General features: G+C 36.4%; 2 protein-coding genes across 10 annotated transcripts in view; one reads left to right on the plus strand and one right to left on the minus strand.

Moving 5' to 3' along the window:
* Positions 1-23,097, minus strand: part of LOC121384163 — a 183,981-nt gene that overhangs the window by 18,543 nt on the left and 142,341 nt on the right. For all 9 annotated transcript variants that reach the window (XM_041514419.1, XM_041514427.1, XM_041514425.1 and 6 more), the window contains 3 exons: positions 3,959-4,138; positions 2,429-2,566; positions 826-892 (listed from right to left, as the gene is read on the minus strand). In XM_041514419.1, coding sequence (XP_041370353.1) covers positions 826-892; positions 2,429-2,566; positions 3,959-4,138 — 385 coding nt within the window. The remainder of the gene's footprint in view (positions 1-825; positions 893-2,428; positions 2,567-3,958; positions 4,139-23,097) is intronic.
* On the plus strand, positions 11,625-22,340 carry LOC121384164. Its single transcript, XM_041514429.1, has 3 exons — positions 11,625-12,356; positions 18,299-19,941; positions 20,946-22,340. The coding sequence occupies exons 1-3, from the start codon at positions 12,094-12,096 to the stop codon at positions 21,554-21,556; spliced, it is 2,517 nt and encodes an 838-aa protein (XP_041370363.1). The 5' UTR covers positions 11,625-12,093; the 3' UTR covers positions 21,557-22,340.

Genomic DNA, 23,097 nt, shown 5'->3' on the forward strand with positions numbered 1-23,097 from the left:
GAAGTTTGTTTTGATTAACAACACTACTAGAGCACATTGATTTATTAATCATTGGCTATTGGATGTCAAATATTTGGTCATTTTGACATTTAGTCTTAGAGAGGAAACCCTCTACATTTTTCCATTAATAACAAAGGATCTTTTATATGTACCATTCCACAGACAGGATAGCACATACCACAGCCTTTGATATACCAGTCGTGTTGCACTGGCTGGAACGAGAAATAGCTCAATGGGCCCACCGACAGGGATTGATCCTAGACCGACCACACATCAGGTGCCAAATTTTTGTTGTCAACCTATATTGATATGTTTGCATGGTGATTACCAAGTGACTGTACTTTCTAAAAAACCCATAGCAGTCATGAGGTCCTTTCAATGTAGTATTTCATAGAAAATGTATTTGATATAGGGATGGGATTTAGCTTAGTTGGAAGAGCAATCACCTGAGGTACATGGGTCACATAATATTAATGAACCTCCTTGGCTGACCATTGGGTTTTTTCCCTGTCCCAATCAAAGTCCCACAACTGGTGTATCAAAGGCCATGATATGTACTGTTCTGTCTCTGAGAAAGTGCATATAAAAGATCCCTTGATGCTGATGAAAAAATGTGGCAGGTTTCCTCTGAATACTATATGTGTCAGAATTATCAAATGATTGACATCCAATAGCTGAAGATTAGTGAATCAATGTGTTTTAGTAGTGTCGTTTAAACAAAACAAACTTTGAACTTTATTCTGATATATAGATTGAATTGACATGCATGCAAACGTGAATGGTGGTATCGCAGTCTGTAAAGTCTCAAGGTGCTATAAATTTTACCATTGTCCTGAGCAGCACAGCATTCAAATGTCAGACAGTGTCCAGAGTCAGCCTCCAGTGCCAGGAACTGTTGGTGAAAACAAAGAAACAATCAAATTAGATGGTCATAATTACAAACTTTTTCAATGGGGAATGAGAAAAGTGTTCTATTTATTGCAATATTATATGTGTGCAAAATAAACAGTAGTTTAGCAACATGAGCCTGTAATGCCATGAACTGTTGATAATAATAAAGGTCAATAATAATAATAAAGGTCAATAATAATAATAAAGGTCAAGTTAACAACCATAATTTTGTTTTCAAAATTAGCATTATTTACATTCATGGGTGGTGAAGCGCCTGCTTGATGCACAGTCTGTCTAGGACCGATTTCCATTGGTGGGCCCATTGGGCTATTTCTCATTCCAGCCAGTGCATCATGAGCCAGTATATCAATGGCTGTGGTATGTGCTATCCTGTCTATGGGATCCGTTGGTGTATATACAAGATCCCTTGCTACTAATGGAGAAATGTAGCAGGTTTCCTCTCTAAGACTATATTTCTAAATTACTAAATGTTTGATATCCAATAGCTGATGATTAATAAACCAATGTTTTCTAGTGGTGTCATTAAACAAAACAAACTTTACTTTATTTACATTCAATATGCTATGATGCACACTACTGTATATCCTTGCTTGTAAGTCGATCTCGGCTATAAGTCGAGTCCCTAATTTCAAGCCTGAAATTTTTATTTTTTTATTGACCCGTTTATAAGTCGACCCATGAAAAACAACTTATAAATATTTAAGTATTTCTTATTTAGCAAGATTTCTGTAGATTTGTGAAAGCCACTGACCCTAGTCAACAAGATATTCTTTTTGTTTTGAGATAAATTGCATTAATATGCTTCTGACAATCTCTACTTAAAGTATTCTAATCCATAATATGAAAGATTGTTTTACCAACTGTTCCCCCTCGGCAAATGCAAGTTTTTGACAATCTCTACTTAAACTATTCTGATCGATATGAGAAATATTGCTTTACCAACTGTTCCCCCTCGGCAAATGCAAGTTTTTGACAATCTCTACTTAAACTATTCTGATCGATATGAGAAATATTGCTTTACCAACTGTTCCCGCTCGGCAAATGCAAGTTTTTGACAATCTCTACTTAAACTATTCTGATCGATATGAGAAATATTGCTTTACCAACTGTTCCCGCTCGGCAAATGCAAGTTTTTGACAATCTCTACTTAAACTATTCTGATCGATATGAGAAATATTGCTTTACCAACTGTTCCCCCTCGGCAAATGCAAGTTTTTGACAATCTCTACTTAAACTATTCTGATCGATATGAGAAATATTGCTTTACCAACTGTTCCCGCTCGGCAAATGCAAGTTTTTGACAATCTCTACTTAAACTATTCTGATCGATATGAGAAATATTGCTTTACCAACTGTTCCCCCCGCTCGGCAAATGCAAGTTTTTGACAATCTCTACTTAAACTATTCTGATCGATATGAGAAATATTGCTTTACCAACTGTTCCCCCTCGGCAAATGCAAGTTTTTGACAATCTCTACTGAAACTATTCTGATCGATATGAGAAATATTGCTTTACCAACTGTTCCCGCTCGGCAAATGCAAGTTTTTGGAGTTCCTTCTTCTTGTACTTCTCTTTGAGAGTCTTCAGATAACACGTCTGTTTGGTCAGGATTGTCTGTCTGCTGGGAAACGGCTTCAGGTCTTCAAATGCCGTCTGTAGATCACAAAATTTGAAACATTTATTAGTCCAGAGTTATTTGGCTTCAGATCTTCAAATTCTGTCTGTGATTACAAAATTTAAAATATTTATTAGTAGTAAAAATTTTGGAACTGAGATACAGGAACCTGAATTGTGATACATACCATCTATACTGCACATCTCCATTTATAAGTCTAGTCCGGTGCTATTTAAATGGTCTTTCTGAATGTATTGCTCGGACAATTTCTTTTGGTACTCACAAATTTCCTGCAATACCTGCACTTATAAAACAAGAATGAATCTACACCTGAAACTTCATACTATTGTTTTTTGTTTTTTTTTAACAATCTACAGCTGAGAACAATGCAATTTGAACTTTTTGTGCGGTCATGTCAGGGATCAAAACCCACAGCTGACAGAACTTGTACATTGTAAACAAGCACAACACTTTCGCCCATAAGACCACACATCTGCATCATCGAATGAGCAAGCAATTTGAGCTTTGTAAATCTGATACTAGTGATAGACTGCTAAATACTAAATGGCAAATCATAAATTACACATTTAGCATGTTATAAAATATGTAACTATTGTCTTAAAACTATCAAAACAATTCCAATGTTCCATTTAAAAACTTCAAACTTCCTCAGAGAAATGCGTGTGTTTTTCACTAATAAAAATTTATCGGTCAAATTGTTCCAGTTGGGTGCAAAAGAATACTGTCATTTTGAGTTATTACTTTTGTAAATATTCCTTGATATTTTAACAATTTTTTCCATAAAAAAATATAAAATAGTAGTTAATTTGTCAGTCACGTTACGAAACTGAATGAATAATGGATTAATATGGAGAAAACACTTGTAAGTGTGGATTCCCAAAAATAATATTAATTTTAATGAACTCACACTTTCTCATACATTCTCCACTACATACTGACCTTAATAAGCCCATCGATGTCGGACATGAGCATGGTACAGATCTTGAGATGTCTCGTCACACTATCAATCTATAACAACCCAATGTACCTCAGGTGAGTTATGTCAGAACCCTCCTCCCACTCCAATTTGTATAAATCAGATTACTTACCTTACATACACACACTTTTAAAACAAAAAACCCAAGAAGTACTGATGGTGAGATACCCACTTCCATCCACACCTCACCCCCACCCCCTCTTATATATCAAGAAGTACTGACCTTGATAAGCCCATCGATGTCGAAGGTGAGCTTTGCGCAGGTCTTGAGATGTCTCATCACACTGATGGTGAGTTACCCCACCCCCATGTTACTGACCTTGATAAGCCCATCGATGTCGAAGGTGAGCTTGGCACAGGTCTTGAGTTGTCTCATCACACTGATGGTGAGTTACCCCACCCCCTCCCCTCTTATATATCAAGAAGTACTGACCTTGATAAGCCCATCGATGTCGAAGGTGAGCTTTGCGCAGGTCTTGAGGTGTCTCATCACACTGATGGTGTCTGCCTTCAATAGAATCTCCTTCTCGTGCATCTTGAGGATGGCCAAACAGATACGAAACAAAACTTTCGGCCCCTCAAGAAGAAAGCAGTCCCACACCCTGAGAAGGGTCTGAAATAGTCAATAATATCACAGTTTGATATTGATCACACAAAAAAGAGAGTTAAGTTTAGACAAGCTATAATGACACACTCAACATATTTTAATTACAGCTGTGTGGCATTAATAACAACACAGATATTGAGAGAAGAAACCCACTGCTGCCACTCAATGGGCTATTCTTTCCAATTAGCAGCAATGGATATTTTACATGCAGCATCCCACCAACAGAATAATATATACCACAGCCTTTGTGACACCAGTTGTTTATTTTATTAGTCAGAAACATCTTACAATGCAGCAAACTCAGGAATGTCCCTTTAAGAGAAACATCTTACAATGCAGCAAACTCAGGAATGTCCCTTTAAGAGAAACATCTTACAATGCAGCAAACTCAGGAATGTCCCTTTAAGAGCTAAATCTTTGGACTTTCAAGAGCTCCATACCCTCTGATGGAGTACACTAACAATTCACATTATGTTCTTATTATGCAGGTCAAAGCGAGCCATCTCAATCATCCACCTTCACTTCCTTAAAGGAAACATGTCACGTAAACCATATTTGGCACCAACCATGTACAATTAATTATAAATTGAACCACCTAAAAAAAAAAAATATAAAAAATTAATTACTTAAAATATCTCCATAAAAGAACCCCAGATACGAGCTCTTAGCGGAAATTGCCGATCTTTAATGAGCAGGGCAATCACGAGGTCCGTGACGTCAGAGACGCGTCGCTTGATCTGACGCCTTACACTTAAAAGCATTAGTCCGTACCACTCATAAAGAATCTAAGACTTGCACAGCTTACCAAAACAATGAGTGTTCGTTCGCAAAACGTTTTGCCGTATCAATATGAGCTGTTAGTAAATGAAGAAAGACACACATTTACTTACAACAGTGATACTGAAGAAAAAATGGATAGCGAGTCGGAGGGTGGAGAAACTGATGGTGCCAGACCAGACCGGTCGACCAATTTACAGCCCGGAGCCCGAAAGTAACCCGGAGACAAAACCAAAACTCGGATGCTAATGCCGAGGTGTATACTGTTCATATTTAGCATAAAGATACACCTCGATATGATGTATTTAAATATGTAAAAAAAATATAAATGTAGGACAAAAAAAAATTGGTTTTTTTTTTTTAGAAAATATCGCATTTTTTATGTTCGGGCTGTACATAATGAAATCTGTATGCACAGTGTAAACAAATGCTCTAATTTACGACAAGGTGCTTCACTTTCATTAACCTGGCTTGTAAAACAACATAAATGACTTGAGAGTATAATCAACTTTTAAACTAAATATATTTCTATTTGCATCAATAGAACGAAATGGGGTTATAGTATTTTTCTCTCATAAAAAAAGTAGCATATTATTAGGCCTATTGGTAGGGTGCGTTAGAGTAAAAACGACCACTCATGATACCCAAGTGATAATTTTCTTTTCTTTGGTACTACGTAATTGGTCAGTTTTGTAATTTTAGATGGGAAAGTCTACTTAATCAAGGGTTTTACAGCATTATTTACAGTAATGAAGCAGGGCGGCTGATAATGTCCATTAACATTGTACTATAGTCGCGACAGGTTACGCCACAATACCCTGTGATCTTTAAAAAACTGGCACGTATTTTGTGCGTATGTCTAGACCGTGGTAATCACTTACCTGGTCGATACCCTGCAATTTACACCTGCCAATCAGGAATCACATGTGCAGGCCACGGAAAGAAAGGACCAATTAACTAAAACAACACTCCGATTCTCAAGTCAGCCCGTGGATGAAACATAATAGTTATTTCGACACCGACAGTAGTGGTTTATTTTGTATTGAACTTCGTGTTGCTTTGGGGCTTCGGGCGATGAGGAACGTTTTTGTGACGTATTCCGCCCGAAGATTAAAAACATTATTTAAAATTATTATTGTTTTCTACACATTTTTTAAAAACATATTTAAATACATCGTACTGAGATGTATCCTCATGCCAAATCCCATGTTTGTATATGCCATATTTAATTACTTATTGACGTTTCCTTCTTCGGACGGCGAATACAGATTTTGTTATGTAGGCCTACAGCCCTAACATGAAAAATCTTTTTTTTTCCAAAAAAAAAAAATAAATAAAAAATTCTACATTTTTATTTTAACATATATAAATACATCATGCTGAGGTGTATCTTTGTGCCAAATATGTACAATGTACACCTCGGCATTCGCAACAGAGTACTGTTTTTGTCTCCGGGTAACGTTCGGGCTCCGGGCTGTAAATAGGCTGACACCAAAGTACTATGCGGTGTTGGTGTCCAATCTTTTCTTTTGCGATAAAATACACGCGTCTTTCTTCGGATACAATCCTTTGGAAAACCATAAAAAGACAATCCCGATCGTTTAAACTGTTTATTTTTACACCCAAAGGCCGCGCAGTACGGCACTGTTGGACTGAAAAGATCGTAAGCCCCTTACTCCATATATAAACAGTTAACAACAATGGAAGAGTACAGCGGCTCTGACGTCACTTCCCTTTTTTTCCGAACGCTCACGAAGAAATATGCATAAATCGTACTTTGATACTGATTAGCGTAATTTCTTCATTTTAAGTTAACTACACGTATTTTATTGTTATAAAGTTATTTGTATATTATTTTTATATCATTTTTCTTTTAAAATGAGCTATAATATGGTCACGTGTCATGTTTCCTTTAAGAAGAAACACAGTGACTGTTCCTCAGAAGTGTCTAAAATAACAAGTCATTCACAACTTGTACCAGATTCATTTCAAGGTGCTCAGTGTAAACATTTAGCAAAGTATTCATCTCTATACTGACACACAAAAGAAACATAACATAGGTCTTGTAGTGTTTAAATCCAAGAAGGTTTAAGCAACACCTCAGATATCAAGTGACTTACTAATTTTTTCCACAAAAATCTAAATTTGAAGGAAAAATAAATGATGAAATAAAATAATATCAAGAGAAAAAGTTTGTTTGTTTTGTTTAACGACTCCATTATAGCACAATGATTAATCAATCATCAGCTATTGGGTGTCAAACATTTGGTAATTCTGACTCATAGTCATCAGAGGAAACCTGCTACATCTTTCCTAATGCAGCAAGGAATCTTTTATATGCACTTTCCAACAGAAAGGCTAGCACATACCATGGCCTTTGATATACAAGTCGTGGTGCACTGGTTGACACAAGAAATAGCCCAATGGGCCCACCGACAGGGATCAATCCCACACAGACCATGCATCAAGCAAGCGCTTTACCACTGGGCTACATTCTGCCTCAAATATCAAGAGAAATGCCAGTATTTCAGAGACAAAATCTGGTAATTATATATACATTTTGATTTATAATTTTAAAATATGTCTGGTATGGTCTCATTATGCACAACATCTGTGAAACTAAATCACCTGAGTTTGATATCAAGTGACATTCCTCCATTATACCTTGAGTAAGACACCAACATACATTCCCCCCGCCCCATTACCCCCACCCTAAGTCTGCCACCAGTAGACATTACTCTACCCCCCCCCCATTACAACCTGAGTCTGGCATCACCACCTACACACATTATGTCTCAAATCAAGTACTCCCCCACACTATTAAGTCCTAAGTTGGCAGAAGGGACATTGCCTCCCCTCCCCCACACTATGCCCTAAGTCTGACACCAGTAGACATTACATCCCCCCATTACAACTTGACTCTGGCATCACTAGACATTACCCTCCCCATTATGTCAAATATCAGGTACTCCCCCCCCCCCAACCACTAAACCCTAAATTAACACAGGGGACATTACCCCCCTCCCCAAATTACAACTGGAGTCTGGCATCACTAGATATTATCCTCCCCATTATGTCTTGAATCAGGTACTCCCCCCACCACTAAACCCTAAATTAACACAGGGGACATTACCCCCCTCCCCAAATTACAACTGGAGTCTGGCATCACTAGATATTACCCTCCCCATTATGTCTTGAATCAGGTACTCCCCCCACCACTAAACCCTAAATTAACACAGGGGACATTACCCCCCTCCCCAAATTACAACTGGAGTCTGGCATCACTAGATATTACCCTCCCCATTATGTCTTGAATCAGGTACTCCCCCCACCACTAAACCCTAAATTAACACAAGAGACATTACCCCCCTCCCCAAATTACAACTCGAGTCTGGCATCATTAGATATTACCCTCCCCATTACGTCTTGAATCAGGTACCCCCCCCCCCCCCCCCCCCCCATTAAGACCTAAATTAGCACAAGGAACATTACACACACCATACACATTACCGAGTCTGGCACCAAGACATGCATGAATGTGTCACGTGACCAATCACTTTTATGGACTCTGATTTTTCCCATCCCAACCCATCCATGCCTGATGACAGGTACATCAAAGGAAAGTGCACAGAAACTATTCTTTGCTGATTTGGTGAAGCCAATAAGGCAACAACAGGGAATAAGGCAAAAAAAGAAAAAAAGAAAAAAAGAAAAAGGTTTTGTTTCTTTCTCAAACAAGGGTTAAAGTAGCCATAATGCACACCCCACAAAAAAAGAAAAGAAAAAAACTAAATTAAATAAGTTTTTTTCTTCTTCTCATAAATCATGTTTTGTTTATAGAGTTTATAATTATGTTGAAATGATCATCTCTGTCATTGAGCGGCTGCCCCAGAGTTTTAGTGAATCAGTAAACAAAATAATTTGAATACATTCCTTTCTTTTAGATAGAAGATAAAATTTTAATTTGCACTCATAAAAAAGTCAGGTTGACACTGGAAGACAAAAAATAAAAAGAAGACCATCTGCCATTTCTATAATAATGAGCCAGAACGTCATCTGTACTGAACAGTACATCTGCTGCATGTGTGCATGCTGCTTTTAATGTTTAACACACAGTGTTAAAAAAGAAGAAGCAGAATATTAGGTTGTTGGTTTTTTTCCACAAAATTAAATCAAGAAATAAATAAAGAATGAATTTTCAAAAAAAAAAAATATATATAATAATAATAATAATTAAAAACCCCCACAAAAAAACATTTTTAGAGTCCCTTTTTGAATATCAGTACCATATAAAAAATCAGAACAATATTTGTTGTTCAGTACATGAAGATACCATGAGGACCTATACTGCAACTTTAAATGACACTTCCGGCTTTACAATGAAAATGTTCCATTACATAACAGATGAAAATCATTTGTTCTTTTATAAGATGTGTTATTTATAGAAAAGAAACAGTTTAGCTAAATACTGTTCTGATAAAGTGGATGCCACCGGCTGACATTTGAGTATGACTATGATAATACAGCTTGTAACAAAACACTTCCCATGCATGTTACTGAGATCTGGGTCCCACATGGCTTGTCCTGTACTATACCTAGTGAATGAACCCTGTACAGTGGAGATACATTTGGGCTTTGTATACAATGCTAACCCACAGTAAATTTATGTTATATTTCGGTACTGATCTTTTTTTTTAAATACATTTTTGTAATGCTGCATTTTTATTAAACAGAACATTAAAAATATTTTGGGGTTAATTTATGAGCTCAGCTTTGCTTGTTACAAAAATAATTATTGAAGACAAATTAGCAAAAATGTACCCTAATAGTTTTATTAAAACCCACACAGAAAAGGAATTATAAATAAACCAGATAGTTTTGCATCAATTTATACAAGAATCCATTTGCATTTTCACAAAATTACATCCAAGGTATTTTTGATAATCTATCTCTTTTTTTTCTAAGATATATATATATTTTTTTACAATGTTAATAAATGTTAATTTGAAATATGAAGCTTATAAATCAATTAATTACCATTTGGACATAGAAAATTATAATTTCTAATAGATGTTAATAAAACACTGGATGTTAGCTTAAATGCAATTTTTTATGGGGTTTTTTATTATTATTATTATTATGGGGTGGGATTTGTTTGCAGGGGTTTTCATGTTTTTGTGGGGCTTTTAAAAATTATTATTATTCAAATAATGACTGCTATGAAAATCTAATCGAATTGGAGTGATTTATATTTATGGAAATATTATAAGAATTGCATTCCCTTTGAAAAGCAATTTAAGATCTGAAAGCAACCATCTGTCCACTAATTAATTAATTCATTTATTCAGTAATTTAGTTTACTGTATAGCAATTATAATTTCTCCATTTAAAGTTTTTTGAAAACAGTGACTAATTTGTACACACTTTACTGAATGGCCTCAGTTACTACCACAGCTGTTAATACTTCAAGATCCCACCCTGACTGAAACCCAAACAGTCATTGTAGCTCAATCACCATTTGTTCTTCTGAAAACTGTTACACATTGATGTCCATGACTCACTATTTGAAATATCTCAAAGACCTGATGACTCAGTGTGAGAGCCGTGACTCGCATGTCATATGTCCTATGAAATCAGGAAATAATGAAAAGAAAGGAATATTTGTTCAACAACACCTCAGCACATCTTAAACTATGGCTGTTTGGTGCCTAAATATACATGGCTCTTTCAACACTTGCTCAAGAGACAAAGAATGAATTGTTTTCTTTAATGGCATACTCAACATATTTTATTAATGGACATATGGTTAAGGAACACAGAAGTAGAGAGGAAACCCGCTTCAGCCACACCATGGACAGTGAGAGAAAGCTAATCCTACCAAATAAACATGGGATCTTTTATACACATTTTCTCACTGACATGACAGTATATACCACAACCTTTGATGTACCAGTCATAGGGCACTGGTTGAGATGGGAAAAAGCATGAGTCTATTAATCAATCATGTGCTACATCTGCCCCAACTGTGAAACAATTCACTAAAAGGACTGCCTTTCCCATCATTTATAATTCCACCCTCTTTCAATCCAAAATGAAACTCCTATCATTAGTGGTTCTGCCCCTCAATAAATACCACCAATCAAACAACCCCACCACTAAAACAAAAACAAAACAAAACCCACCTAAACAATAAACAAACAAAACAAAACAAAAGTCTCTCATTATTTATGTCCCCTAATCCGTAACTCAACCTGTTTAAAACCAACTCAAAATTCAACACCAAACACCTCCAATCATTTATATATCTGCACTGAAAACCCCCCACCCCAAAACATTTCCCATCATCTATTGTTTCTCCCTGACACAACCCCCAACTCAAAATTGAACACCTCCAACCATTTGTTGTTCTGTTCCTGAAAAACGACTCCTCCTTCACTCCCAATCCAATATCTTCAATTAATTAAGCCTCGTTATTTTCCCAGCTTCCCTGCCTGGCCTCATTGCCTGTGCCACCTCATGGCCTGCAGTCACAAGGGTGGGAGGTCTTTGTTATCACACCTTAGTGATTAGGGGACTTGTCTCTTGAAACAATTGCTATAAAATGATCACCTCTCCACTGGGCTGCCCAGTTCAGCCTGTTCCACTTAGGCCATTCACAGAAGAGAAGTGAGCACAGAACGTACATGTGGTAGTACTAGATTCATTCACTGAGGAATAACCTTTTTTTCTCTTTCTGTGTGTGTGTGTGTGTTTCTTAATGGATTTTTATTTATTCCTATTCTGAAGATGGATTTATAACAGTTGACTGAAATGAATTATCTCACCTGTTCAAACTGTTGGATGTGTATATTGTACAATGTTGTTAAAGTGGTATAAAATTTTAGGAAATTATTTTTTTCTGGTGATATTTTTTCTTATTTCAACTGGTGTGATTCTATACATATGGGTGGCTTGAAGAGATATTAATAACAAAAGTAAATGGACTCATACATCGCAGAGATTTTTCTGTCCAAGAATTAAAACAAAGGAGGACCATTCTTTTTGAAAGTAAACAGAAAGCTAATTGTGTTGTTATATCATCAAAACAAAAAATTAAAAATCTTAATAAAAAAAGAAAAGAAAAGAAAGATAGAAGAAAAGAAAAAAGAAAAGAAAAAAGGAAGATCACTCTTGGAGTAAGGTTCATGATGCAGATACTGTGCATCCATTCATTAGGGTGGATTTTCAGCAGATTAGGACTGTTTCTCCTAATGCTATGTGGACAAAGTTCGGGACACTTTCTACTGTCCACTGGGGTGGGGCTACTGGCTCTGTGTGGGTCCGGCCTAACACAGAGTCTGACTAACCAAATTGTGAGTCCACCACCTCCTGGGGTTGGACTCTACTCCATGGTCCAGAAGTTACAGGAACAAATGTCTCAGCTAGAGCAGCTACACGAACATGACAGGTAAGCACACCTTAGTATTGAGTTCACTAAACATTAACCACTAACCAGTTCATAGTATCGGGTTCACTAACCACTAACCATTAAACAGATTCTAAAACCAAGTTCATTAACCACTATGCAGGATCCTAATACTGAACCATTAAGCATATCCTAATACATTAACCAATAACTACTAAACATTAAGCATATCCTAATACTGAGTTCACTAACCATTAAGCATATCCTAATATATTAACCATTAACTACTAAACATTAAGCATATCCTAATATTGAGTTCACTAACCGCTAACCATTTTTCAGATCCTTATACTGAATTCACTAACTATTAACCACAAATCTTTAAATCAGCTCCTAATACTGAGTCCACTAACCATTAAACAGATCCTAATATTCAGTTCACTTGCCATTAACCATTAATAATTTCTGTCCTGGACAGGCAGCCCAAATACTGGTAGATGTATGTTTAAAACAGGTTGAACTTTAATTAGAATGGGATGAATGAATGAATGAATGAATGAATGAATGAATGAATGAATGAATGAATGAATGAATGAATGAATGTTGTTTTATGACATGTCAATACCAAAACATATATAACAGGTGTCATGCTGAGCCATAATCTGATACAAGTATGAAAATAAACTGAAAAACATAAACCACAAAGACAAACAAAAACCTCAAGTTATAAAAAAAAAAAAAAAATATCAAAATCAACATTAATTTTTTGTCACGAAAGTCCCATTTACCTCAATACTACTATCCAAGAAACTGCAACTAAATAACATACAGCTTTAATCGATCAAACATCACAGACAGGAAATGATAGATAAAAATCTCAGTATCAGTCTGCTTACTTTACAAACAAACCAGACCAATCAAAAACACTGTTATATCTTGCAGTGATCAAAGTTTATATATACAGGATGAGCAGAGAACACCACTCTGATTACCTTCTAGATTCCTCTCGCGTTAGTTCAATTCTGAACAAATATCTTTCTATTTAAATCTATCTTAGGCAGACACGAACATGTTGATCAGATATCTTTGAACAATTTTCCAATAACAACAATTATAACGTTAGTAGATCAAAACAGCTGAACTATTAGTATATATGAAATTTCATTTCTGCCAGTATAATTATTATAACATATTTCATGGAATATTTGTTACAAATTATGTCTGTATTTAACTGCTTTTTGGTCAGCAGCAGTCATCCTTTTTAAAATTATACTGTTGACTTATAAATCAATGTGCATATTATAACCTAACAAAACCTAACAAAAAATTACTTTTTGTCATATTTTGTTCTACATCTTTTTTCTTCTTCTCCCAATTAAGAATACCTGCATCTTCCCTTTAAAAAATGTTTACAAAACATGCATGCATCCATACATATATCCATGCATATATATTTGTCCCTTTATCTATCTGTCCATCCATCCTTCCATCCATCCATCCATCCAAATATACATAATGGACTCAAATGTAACAAACTAAATGTATTTAAACATGGCCTAATTGCATTATGATATTGATAGTGTTTTATATAAAACCTTCATACATAATCAAGCAAAAAGCCTGTACATTTTAAATAATCAGATGAAAGCAGAAAGGAACAGGTAAATCAAGTTACAAAGTCAGATTGAGGTAAACTGCTAGAGGCAAAGTCAGCCTATTTCTTCTTCCTACTTGCAAGACAATCTTTGATCGCAATGTTACAAGTTCAACATACAGGTTAAAGAATCTTCCTAACACACCAGTCACTTGACAATAGTCACGTGTTCGAGGGAGAAAGAAACAAAAAAACATAGTTAAAATTTTGTTTTGTTTTGTTTTGTTTAACAACATCATTAGAACACATTGATTTATTTATCAATGGCTACTGGATATCAAACATTTGACACTTGGTCGTAGAGCGTTCGAAATAAGCACTTGTCCGTTTGTCCTGACAAGTGAAAATCCACTTGGACAAACAATATGTACTTGGTGGTTATCCATTGGACAAATAAAAATGTTCAGTGCACTTTCATTTTGAGCAATCAAGAACATTGTCCTTGCACTTAAATAAACAAATCATTTATTTTGACAAGTGAAATTATAGGTGGACAAGTAGATTTATAGATGGGTTTGTCCGGTGGACTAGTGAAATTTTCTGCTTATTTCCATCACTGAAAACCCCCTATATTTATTCATTAGTAGCATGGGATTATTTATATGCACTTTCCCACAGACAGGATAGTACATACCATGGCCTTTGACATACAAGTCGTGGGGCCACTGATTGAAATGGGGGAAAAAAAGACCTATCTGAGAATGAATCCACTGAGGTGGTTCAACCTTACAATACAGGTGCGTGCTCTATCGACTGAGAAAGGAAGAACAAAGAAACAAAGAAATGGTTTATTTAACAAAAGTAAGGTTTGTTTTATTTAACGACGTCACTAGAGCACATTGATTTTTTATATTATCATCGGCTATTGGACGTCAAACATATGGTCATACTGACAGTTTTTTTTTTAGAGGAAACCCGCTATCACCACATAGGCTACTCTTTTATGACAGGCAGCAAGGGATCTTTTATTTTAGATAGCACAAATCATGGCCTTTGTTGAACCAGTTATGGATCACTGGTCGGTGCAAGTGGTTTACACCTACCCATTGAGCCTTGCGGAGCATTCACTCAGGGTTTGGAGTTGGTATCTGGATTAAAAAAATCCCATGCCTCGATTGGGATCTGAACCCAGTACCTACCAGCCTGTAGACCGATGGCCTAACCATGATGCCACCAAGGCCGGTGGTTTATTTAACAATGCACTCATCACATTTTAATAATGGCTATGTGGCACTAAGAAATATTTTATATGTACCATCACACAGACAGGATATTACATACCATGGCCTTTTCTGTGAAGGATTGGCTTGAATGAGAAATAGCCCCCAAAAGCCTGATGGGGATTGATTCTAGATTCTATTGAGTGCTTTACTACTGAGCTATACTCCACGTTTCATGGACTCAAGGTTTCCCTCCTCTCAGTCAGTGCCCCATGACTGATACATAAAGGATATGGTATATGCTATCCTGTCTATGGGAAATGGAAATATACATTTTTTATTTTAAAAGGACAGACCCTAGTTTCAACCCGTGAATATTAACACTAAGTTTAGTTAATCTACAAACCTGTAACACATTTGGATAAAGTTACAATTGAGAGAAACATGAGTCTGTAACTTTGAAATGGTAAAATACTTTCTAAAAATAAACTAAAACTAGATTCCATATCTGTTACTTCTCAGACACTCATGCGTTTTTAAAAATATGAGAAATGCATTTTGTGATATTAAAAATACCAGGATGACCAAAAACACTTTGAAAATACGGAAATTGATAATCTAAACTATAAAATCTAAGTAAAGTATGATTTCAGTTATCAAAAACAGCCATAATAGAAAAAAAATATGCCTTAGTGTTTAAAAACTAGGGTATTTAACAAAACTTTTCAACTCTGTTTCTTTACCATATATAAAGTTAAACAATACATGTATTGTATGCTGGTTGTAGTATTTGTATACGGAAAGGAAGATGGAGTGGGGTGGGTGCGAGGAATGGCAAATATCTAAAAATCTCACATACAGAGATGGAAAAAAACCCACCAAAAAGTTTATCCTGTACATAATAAAACAAGGTTGAACATCATGTACTGTAAATCATGAAAATAATTAATAATGTTTAATAATTATTGCCTTGGGGCAGGATCACACAAAAATGCACATTTTAATTTATGTATCTGGTAAATCAAAACTTTAAAAAATCACACTTCAAGAAATGCTAAGTTGTTTTAAATAAATTTACTTTTGTTATTCTCACATTAAAATAAGCAAAACATTTGTTTTGACCCACCAGTGGAAAGTGGCCATATTTTGGTAGTTGGTAGTAAATTCCTCTATCTTTTATACAGCACCACAAAAAATGACACTGTTAATACTAACATTTTCTACCAACAGTTAAGAACGATGTCATGTCAAGTATTAACGGTTTACACAGACACAGAAATAGACTGGTATGTGCCATCTGACAGCATGTTTATTGTTAATACACCAATAACACACAAATGAAAGTGACACCCAGTCACTAAAGCAGCTTTGTTATGACATTAAAGATCTCACACACCAGTTTACAAGGCAGTTAAGGTAGATGTTATGGATCATAATTAGAACATTGGCATCTAGCATGTACATGGTACAAACTGTAAATCGTATTATTGTAGTCTTTAAATGATGGTTATACCACATTTAAATAGTGGTTCTCAGTGATGCCAAAACAATGTTTGGTTCAGTTAGAACTTAGATGTGATATTACCTAGCAACACAACTTTGAATCTAGTCTGTTCATGTGAAAATTCATGTAATATATAAAAACAAAGCTTATAAAGGCAAGCACTCATTTGCATGTAATTTAACAGTTAGTGGTCTTAAACTCAAGGTAGCTCAACTTAGTATTAGCTGGTTGTGTTGAGTTATTTTGTACATTACTATTAGCTGGTTAAATCTGTGACAAAATAAACTTGGCTTTGTCAAGTTATTTTTTTTTGCCCATTTCTATTAGCTTGTTATATATGTGACCAAAAAACCCCCAAAACCTTATGTGTATTGAACTATTTTACACAATATTACTAGTATTAAATGTGCAAAAAAAATAAAATAAAAAATAAGTAGTTGTGTGGAGCAATTTTTTTGCACGTTACTATTAGCTGCTTACATGTATTACACAACAAACTTGGTTGTGTCAAGCTATTTTACACATCAATATTAGCTGGTTGCACGTGTGACAAAACAAACTTGGCTGTGTTGAGCTATTTTACACATTACTATGTCAGCTGGTGAAATGTGACAAAATGTACGTGGCTGTATTTTGCTTCTTTTTGTTTTTGCACATTATAGATACTATAATTAACTGGTTACATGCGTGACGAAACATATTTGGTTGTGTTTTGCTATTTTTTACCCATTATTATTAGCGGTTTACATCTGTGACAAAAGTGTACCGAGTGGTTTACACATTCACGTGTTGCCAATGGAACCGGTCTGGCTGGCTGAGTGTGGGTAATAGATTACAAGTGTAAAGAGAAAGAGATTGACTGCTGGAGAAACAACAGTTTATATTGTTTACAGAAGGCTATCACAAATGTCATTTCCTCTTTCTCCTGGTATATACCACAGAACCAGTATATCATATGTGTGTATATGTTTGTGTATGTATGTGTGAGTATACTTGTGTTAGTGTATTTGTGTGTTTGTGTATGTATATTGTACTTCAATTAATTAATTAAACAATTTATGTCATATAAACTGGAAAGCGTTCACTTGTGATCATACATGTATGTGTGTGTGTGTGTGTTTGAGTATGTGTGTATGTATGAGTATATTTGCATAAGCGTATTTGTATGTTTGTGTATATATACCTTACTTTAATTAAGTACCATGAATATTGAAACTGTAAAGAATTTATGCCACATAAACTGCACAATTTTCACTTGTGAACAATGTATGCCACAGTAACAAAACAGACATTTCTTTCTTTGGCAGTGAAATCAGTCTATACAGAATCATGTAGGGGACGTAATATTTATCCGATTTAGACATGATCTGGTGTTTAGAGGGTAGCATTTTAGAATTTAGAAAATTCAGGACCATGAAACCTGGCTGATTCTGAAAGGATTCTGATTTGTCCAGGGTTCGGTTTCTGATTTGCTGGGTTCTGATTTGTCAGGTTCTGATTTGTCCAGGGTTCGGTTTAAACAGGTCTCCCTGTAGTTAAAAGAATAATGGTATAGAATACACAATGTATTCAATGTTACTGTGGTATTTACATAGGATGCAAGTATTAGTAATAACTTCTGAAATATCATACATGTAATACTTCAGAGAATGGTTTTGTATTGCAGGCATCGTTTGAAACGTCTTGAAAGAAGGAATCGAGAATACAACAAAAATGCAATGACGGCATCCGAAGAGATCGTTCAACTCAAACAGCATGTGGTGGAAATACAAGAAAACATGGCTGCCAGTGATGAAGCCAGTGGAAACATTAATTTGGAGATTTCAAGATTGGACTATGAACAAAAACGTATCAAAGCGCAATTAGTGACATTACAATCAAAACATTCTGCAAAGACAGACAGAACACCTACCACTGGGTGGAACAATTCTCAGTCATATCCATTCCAAAATGTGACAGAAACATTCAAAAGTATTTTCACTGACCTACAAATGCTCAAAGAAAAACAGTCATCACAGAGTGTTACACTTGATAAGAATTCTGCAGCCTATAAGCACATAAGACAATTACTGAAATTCCATATTCGTGACAGGAGTTCTGGACATGGACATCTACGTTCTCCAGTAAATACATCAGATTCTAATCAGACAGCTACTTCAGGTGCTCAGAATGTCTGGACAAATGATGACTCGGCATCAGGGGATGAGGAGTCTGGAGATCTGGAATACACCGACACCGATGAATTCATCTTCTGGAGTGGTGTCGAAGGTAGCGGCAGTCTGGGCAACCACTCCATGGAAACGGACAAACTGGACGACATTTCCGACTGGCTGAAGTTAAAGGTCATAGATCTTGAGGAGAAGCTGCATGAGGTAGAGGTAAAGGTGGGCAGCAAGCTGGATGTGGAGGCAGAGAAGAGTCTCGTTCTGATGATGAGGAATCTTCTGCAGACGCACGATGTCTACTTTGAGAAGGAGATCCTCAAGCGGGACTCCCTCATCCAGGCCCTCGAGGAATATCTAGCCAAGCTCACCAACAAGGTGAGTGACATGGAGAAGCGGGTCCTGTCTATCCAGCTGGGCGACTTCATGCAGAAGCTGCAGGAATCGATGATCAACTTCACGCAGCACGTGATCACAGTCGACCAGTGGAACCTGGCCAGCAGTCAGATCATCAACTCGACCCAGTACAACCAGCACCAGATCATGGAGCTCACGGCAATGATCATGAACAACTCCAAATCCATCAACCAGATGGAGTGGAAGGTGGTTGAGCAGCGGTCGCTTAGCGACCAGCAGTTCCGCGTGCTTCGCATGCACATCATCCGCCTCAACAACACAGTACAGGACCTCCGTGAGCATGTGGACTATCTCGGGACCATAAAGACCAGAGGTATGCAGAAAGGAGGAGGAGGAGGAGACTACCAGAATCCTTCTGGAGATGTGATGACTAAGATGGAGGAACTGGCTCTGCAGATCGTGTACAATGAGAACCGTATTGGGAAACTCGAGAACAAGGTTCTCAATCAGAGTCTGTTTGAGTGTAAGAAGCTGAACACGGATCTGTTCCAGGACTCGCGACTGCACCGCATCAACCAGGACCTGGGCAAGATGAGACACAGGGCCAGCATGATGGATGAGATGATCAAACGCGTGGACAGGTCCATGTACCGCATCCATGCCAACACCAAGAACAACACACACTTCATCAACAAGCTTGGGTCCGTGGTGACAACGTGGGAGATATATCTTCCAGTGATTCAGCTGCTGAGGCAGGAGGTGGACAACTTACTGTCTCAGGTGCCAACAGGTAATGTTAACTGTCTCAGGTGCCAACAGGTAATGTTAACTGTCTCAGGTGCCAACAGGTAATGTTAACTATCTCAGGTGCCAACAGGTAATGTTAACTGTCTCAGGTGCCAACAGGTAATGTTAACTGTCTCAGGTGCCAACAGGTAATGTTAACTGTCTCAGGTGTCAACAGGTAATGTTAACTGGCTTGGGCAATGGATAGTTTGTTTATTTCACTAGCAGATGAAAATGTCTTTAATTTGAAAGGCAGGAGGTGGATAACTTACTGTCAAAGGTGCCAACAGGTAATGTTAACTGGCATGGGCAAAGCATATTTTGTTTATTTCACTAGGAGATGAAAAGGTCTTTCATTTTTTTGGTTTATAACAGATCAGTCTCGCACACCATCACTCCCATTAGACTAATTCAAGAAGAGTAATTTTTAGTTCCCTTTAACATCTGAATTTATATGGTTTCAATATGACAATATCTTAAGTGGCTCCCTAGTTAAAGAACAATCAGTCAGTACCAGACACCACATATCATGACCTTTGATATAAAATGATATAATAATGATGTATTATCTGATTTTGTTTTGTATTTTGTTCAGCATGATGTATATCATAGAATATTTTGTTTTAAAAATTGTGATTAGCAACAGTTGTTAATTCATTGAAAACTGATTATCAACTATTTACCATTTAGAATTGTGAAACTAGCATAGCAAATTGAAATGTGACACTAAAAAAATGTTCCCTGTATATATGTTATACATGTATTTGTTAAAAAGGCCTCAGATGAGAATATATATATTTGACTAATAGACTAATATTATTGACTGATATTTACGTGTCTGAACCTCTTTTGGATATAGACACATTTATAAAGTTAAAAGAAAGAAAGGAAGACTAATATTTTTTTTATAAATAAAGTTATGATTATCTTTAATCACCATTATAAAATATTATAGAATATGTGTAATAATATACTTGATATTGAATAGATTATACGTTCTATTTTCAGACTGCCAAGAGTATTACGACCGCGGAGTTCACAAATCTGGCATGTACATCATCTTTCCGCGCGGCTCGCCCCAGTCTCTGTCGGTGCAGTGCGAGATGGAGAAAGACGGAGCATGGACCGTTGTACAACAGAGAATCGATGGCTCGGAAAACTTTGCGCGATCGTGGACCGACTACGCCGTCGGCTTCGGCAAATCTAACGGAGAATACTGGCTTGGAAATGAGTTCCTAAACTACCTGACCAGCCACAAGAACTACAGTCTGAGAATCAACATGGTCGACATATTCAATGAGCACTGGCTGGTGCAATACGATGAGTTCTCCGTGGCGCCGAAGGAGGACAACTACAAGCTGTATATCTACGGTTTCCACGGCAATGCCACGGACAGCATGGACTATTCCGATGGTGTGCCGTTCAGCACGCAGGATCGCGACAATGATCTGAGCAGTACGCACTGTGCGTCGTACTTCACCTCGGGCTGGTGGTACCGGCACTGTCAGTACAGCAATCTAAATGGGCGCTACGATTCCGGTATTGTCTGGTTTAACTACGACTGGCAGGACTGGATTCAGATGAAATCGGCCAGAATGATGATCAAGCCGAAGTCTTGATTTAAGCGTGTTCAGGCGCGGCTCCAGAATATTTTATGGGGGGGAGGGGGCAGCGGGCGGGCGAGGTCATATGCTATAATTAAATGAAAAATATTTAAGAGTGCCTATTTATTCATTAAAATAAGTGAAAAAAAATTGTTGTTTTGTCCTGAGCAGGGGGGAGGTCCAGAGCCCCTCTGGATCCGCGCCTGATGTTGGTTTATTATTAGTGCTGACAGGTTTTGTTGTGTTAGTGATTAAATCATGTTGTCTCACATTTTCTCATAATACATAGAGATTAATAGTAGTGGAATTTTAATGCTATTTGTAGAAAAGTGATATACAGTATGTAAAAGAAATGCAATACAAAATGATAATTTTGGTATTTTTATTTTTGAGTGTAATTTCTTAACAAATTACATTTAAATTTAAGGTTTTTGAGGATTTGTGTTTGGTTTTATTAAAACAAAATTTAGTTATGAAGCTGGTTGACAATAACTCGTAGTCTTTTCATTCTATTTGCCTATATCAATTTAATGTTCAGACATATTCATCCTGTCCGCAACTTCAGAAATCGCCAGTGCCTGTATCCAGGACAAATTTTTAACTTATTAAATTCAATATATCCTAAATATTTGTCCAACATAATATAAAAAGTTTTTGTACATTAGATATATTAGGAAAATAAAAATTGCTGGTGTCGTGGTTAAGCCATCGGACATAAGGCTGGTAAGTACAGGGTTTGCAGCCCGGTACCGGCTCCTACCCAGAGCAGGTTTTAACGACACAATGGGTAGGTGTAAGACCACTGCACCCTCTTTTCTTTCACTAATCACTAAAAACTAACAACTAACCCACTGTCCTTGACAGACAGCCCAGATAGCTGAAGTGTATGCCCAGGACAGCGTGCTTGAACCTTAATTGAATATAAGCAAATACGTTGAATTGAATAAGTGAATAATCTATTACCATATGCAACATTATTCCTTAATTACACAATCAGGAGAGTATGTAGATGGCTCTATATTAATTTTCATTTAGTAATGTACATTTGTATATATCAAACATTTGAACTTTGACAATTTTTTAAAGAGGAATAACATCAATTTGTAAATAAAATTTCATGACCATTGTTTTAAGTATTATGCACTTGATATTGTTTATATTTCAACACCCGGATATGAAAATTAAGGAAGGTTTTATTTTAATGTGGGTCATATACACAGGTATATCCGATTCCTATATTTAATGTGGGTCATATACACAGGTATATCCGATTCCTATATTTAATGTGGGTCATATACACAGGTATATCCGATTCCTATATTTAATGTGGGTCATATACACAGGTATATCCGATTCCTATATTTAATGTGGGTCATATACACAGGTATATCCGATTTCTATATTTATCCAATAACTAAACACATTCATATTTCCAGGGCATACTCTATGAGCAGGCAGACAAACCAGTAGGCCAAAAACTGCTTATAGCAGCTGATTTTTAAGACGTTTTAAAGACTTTTTTTTTAATTTTGTAATATTTGTTTTAAAAATGTTAA

This window comes from Gigantopelta aegis, chromosome 10 (assembly GCF_016097555.1).
Source record: "Gigantopelta aegis isolate Gae_Host chromosome 10, Gae_host_genome, whole genome shotgun sequence".
NCBI classification, from domain to species: Eukaryota; Metazoa; Mollusca; class Gastropoda; order Neomphalida; family Peltospiridae; genus Gigantopelta; species Gigantopelta aegis.

What these genes read in the sequence shown, in the direction of transcription:
- LOC121384164 (XM_041514429.1), top strand. Translation starts at nt 12,094, where the DNA reads ATGATGCAGATACTGTGCATCCATTCATTAGGGTGGATTTTCAGCAGA. An exon ending in CAGCTACACGAACATGACAG is followed by an intron (nt 12,357 to 18,298) that starts GTAAGCACACCT and finishes TTTGTATTGCAG; the next exon opens with GCATCGTTTGAAACGTCTTG. An exon ending in ACTGTCTCAGGTGCCAACAG is followed by an intron (nt 19,942 to 20,945) that starts GTAATGTTAACT and finishes TTCTATTTTCAG; the next exon opens with ACTGCCAAGAGTATTACGAC.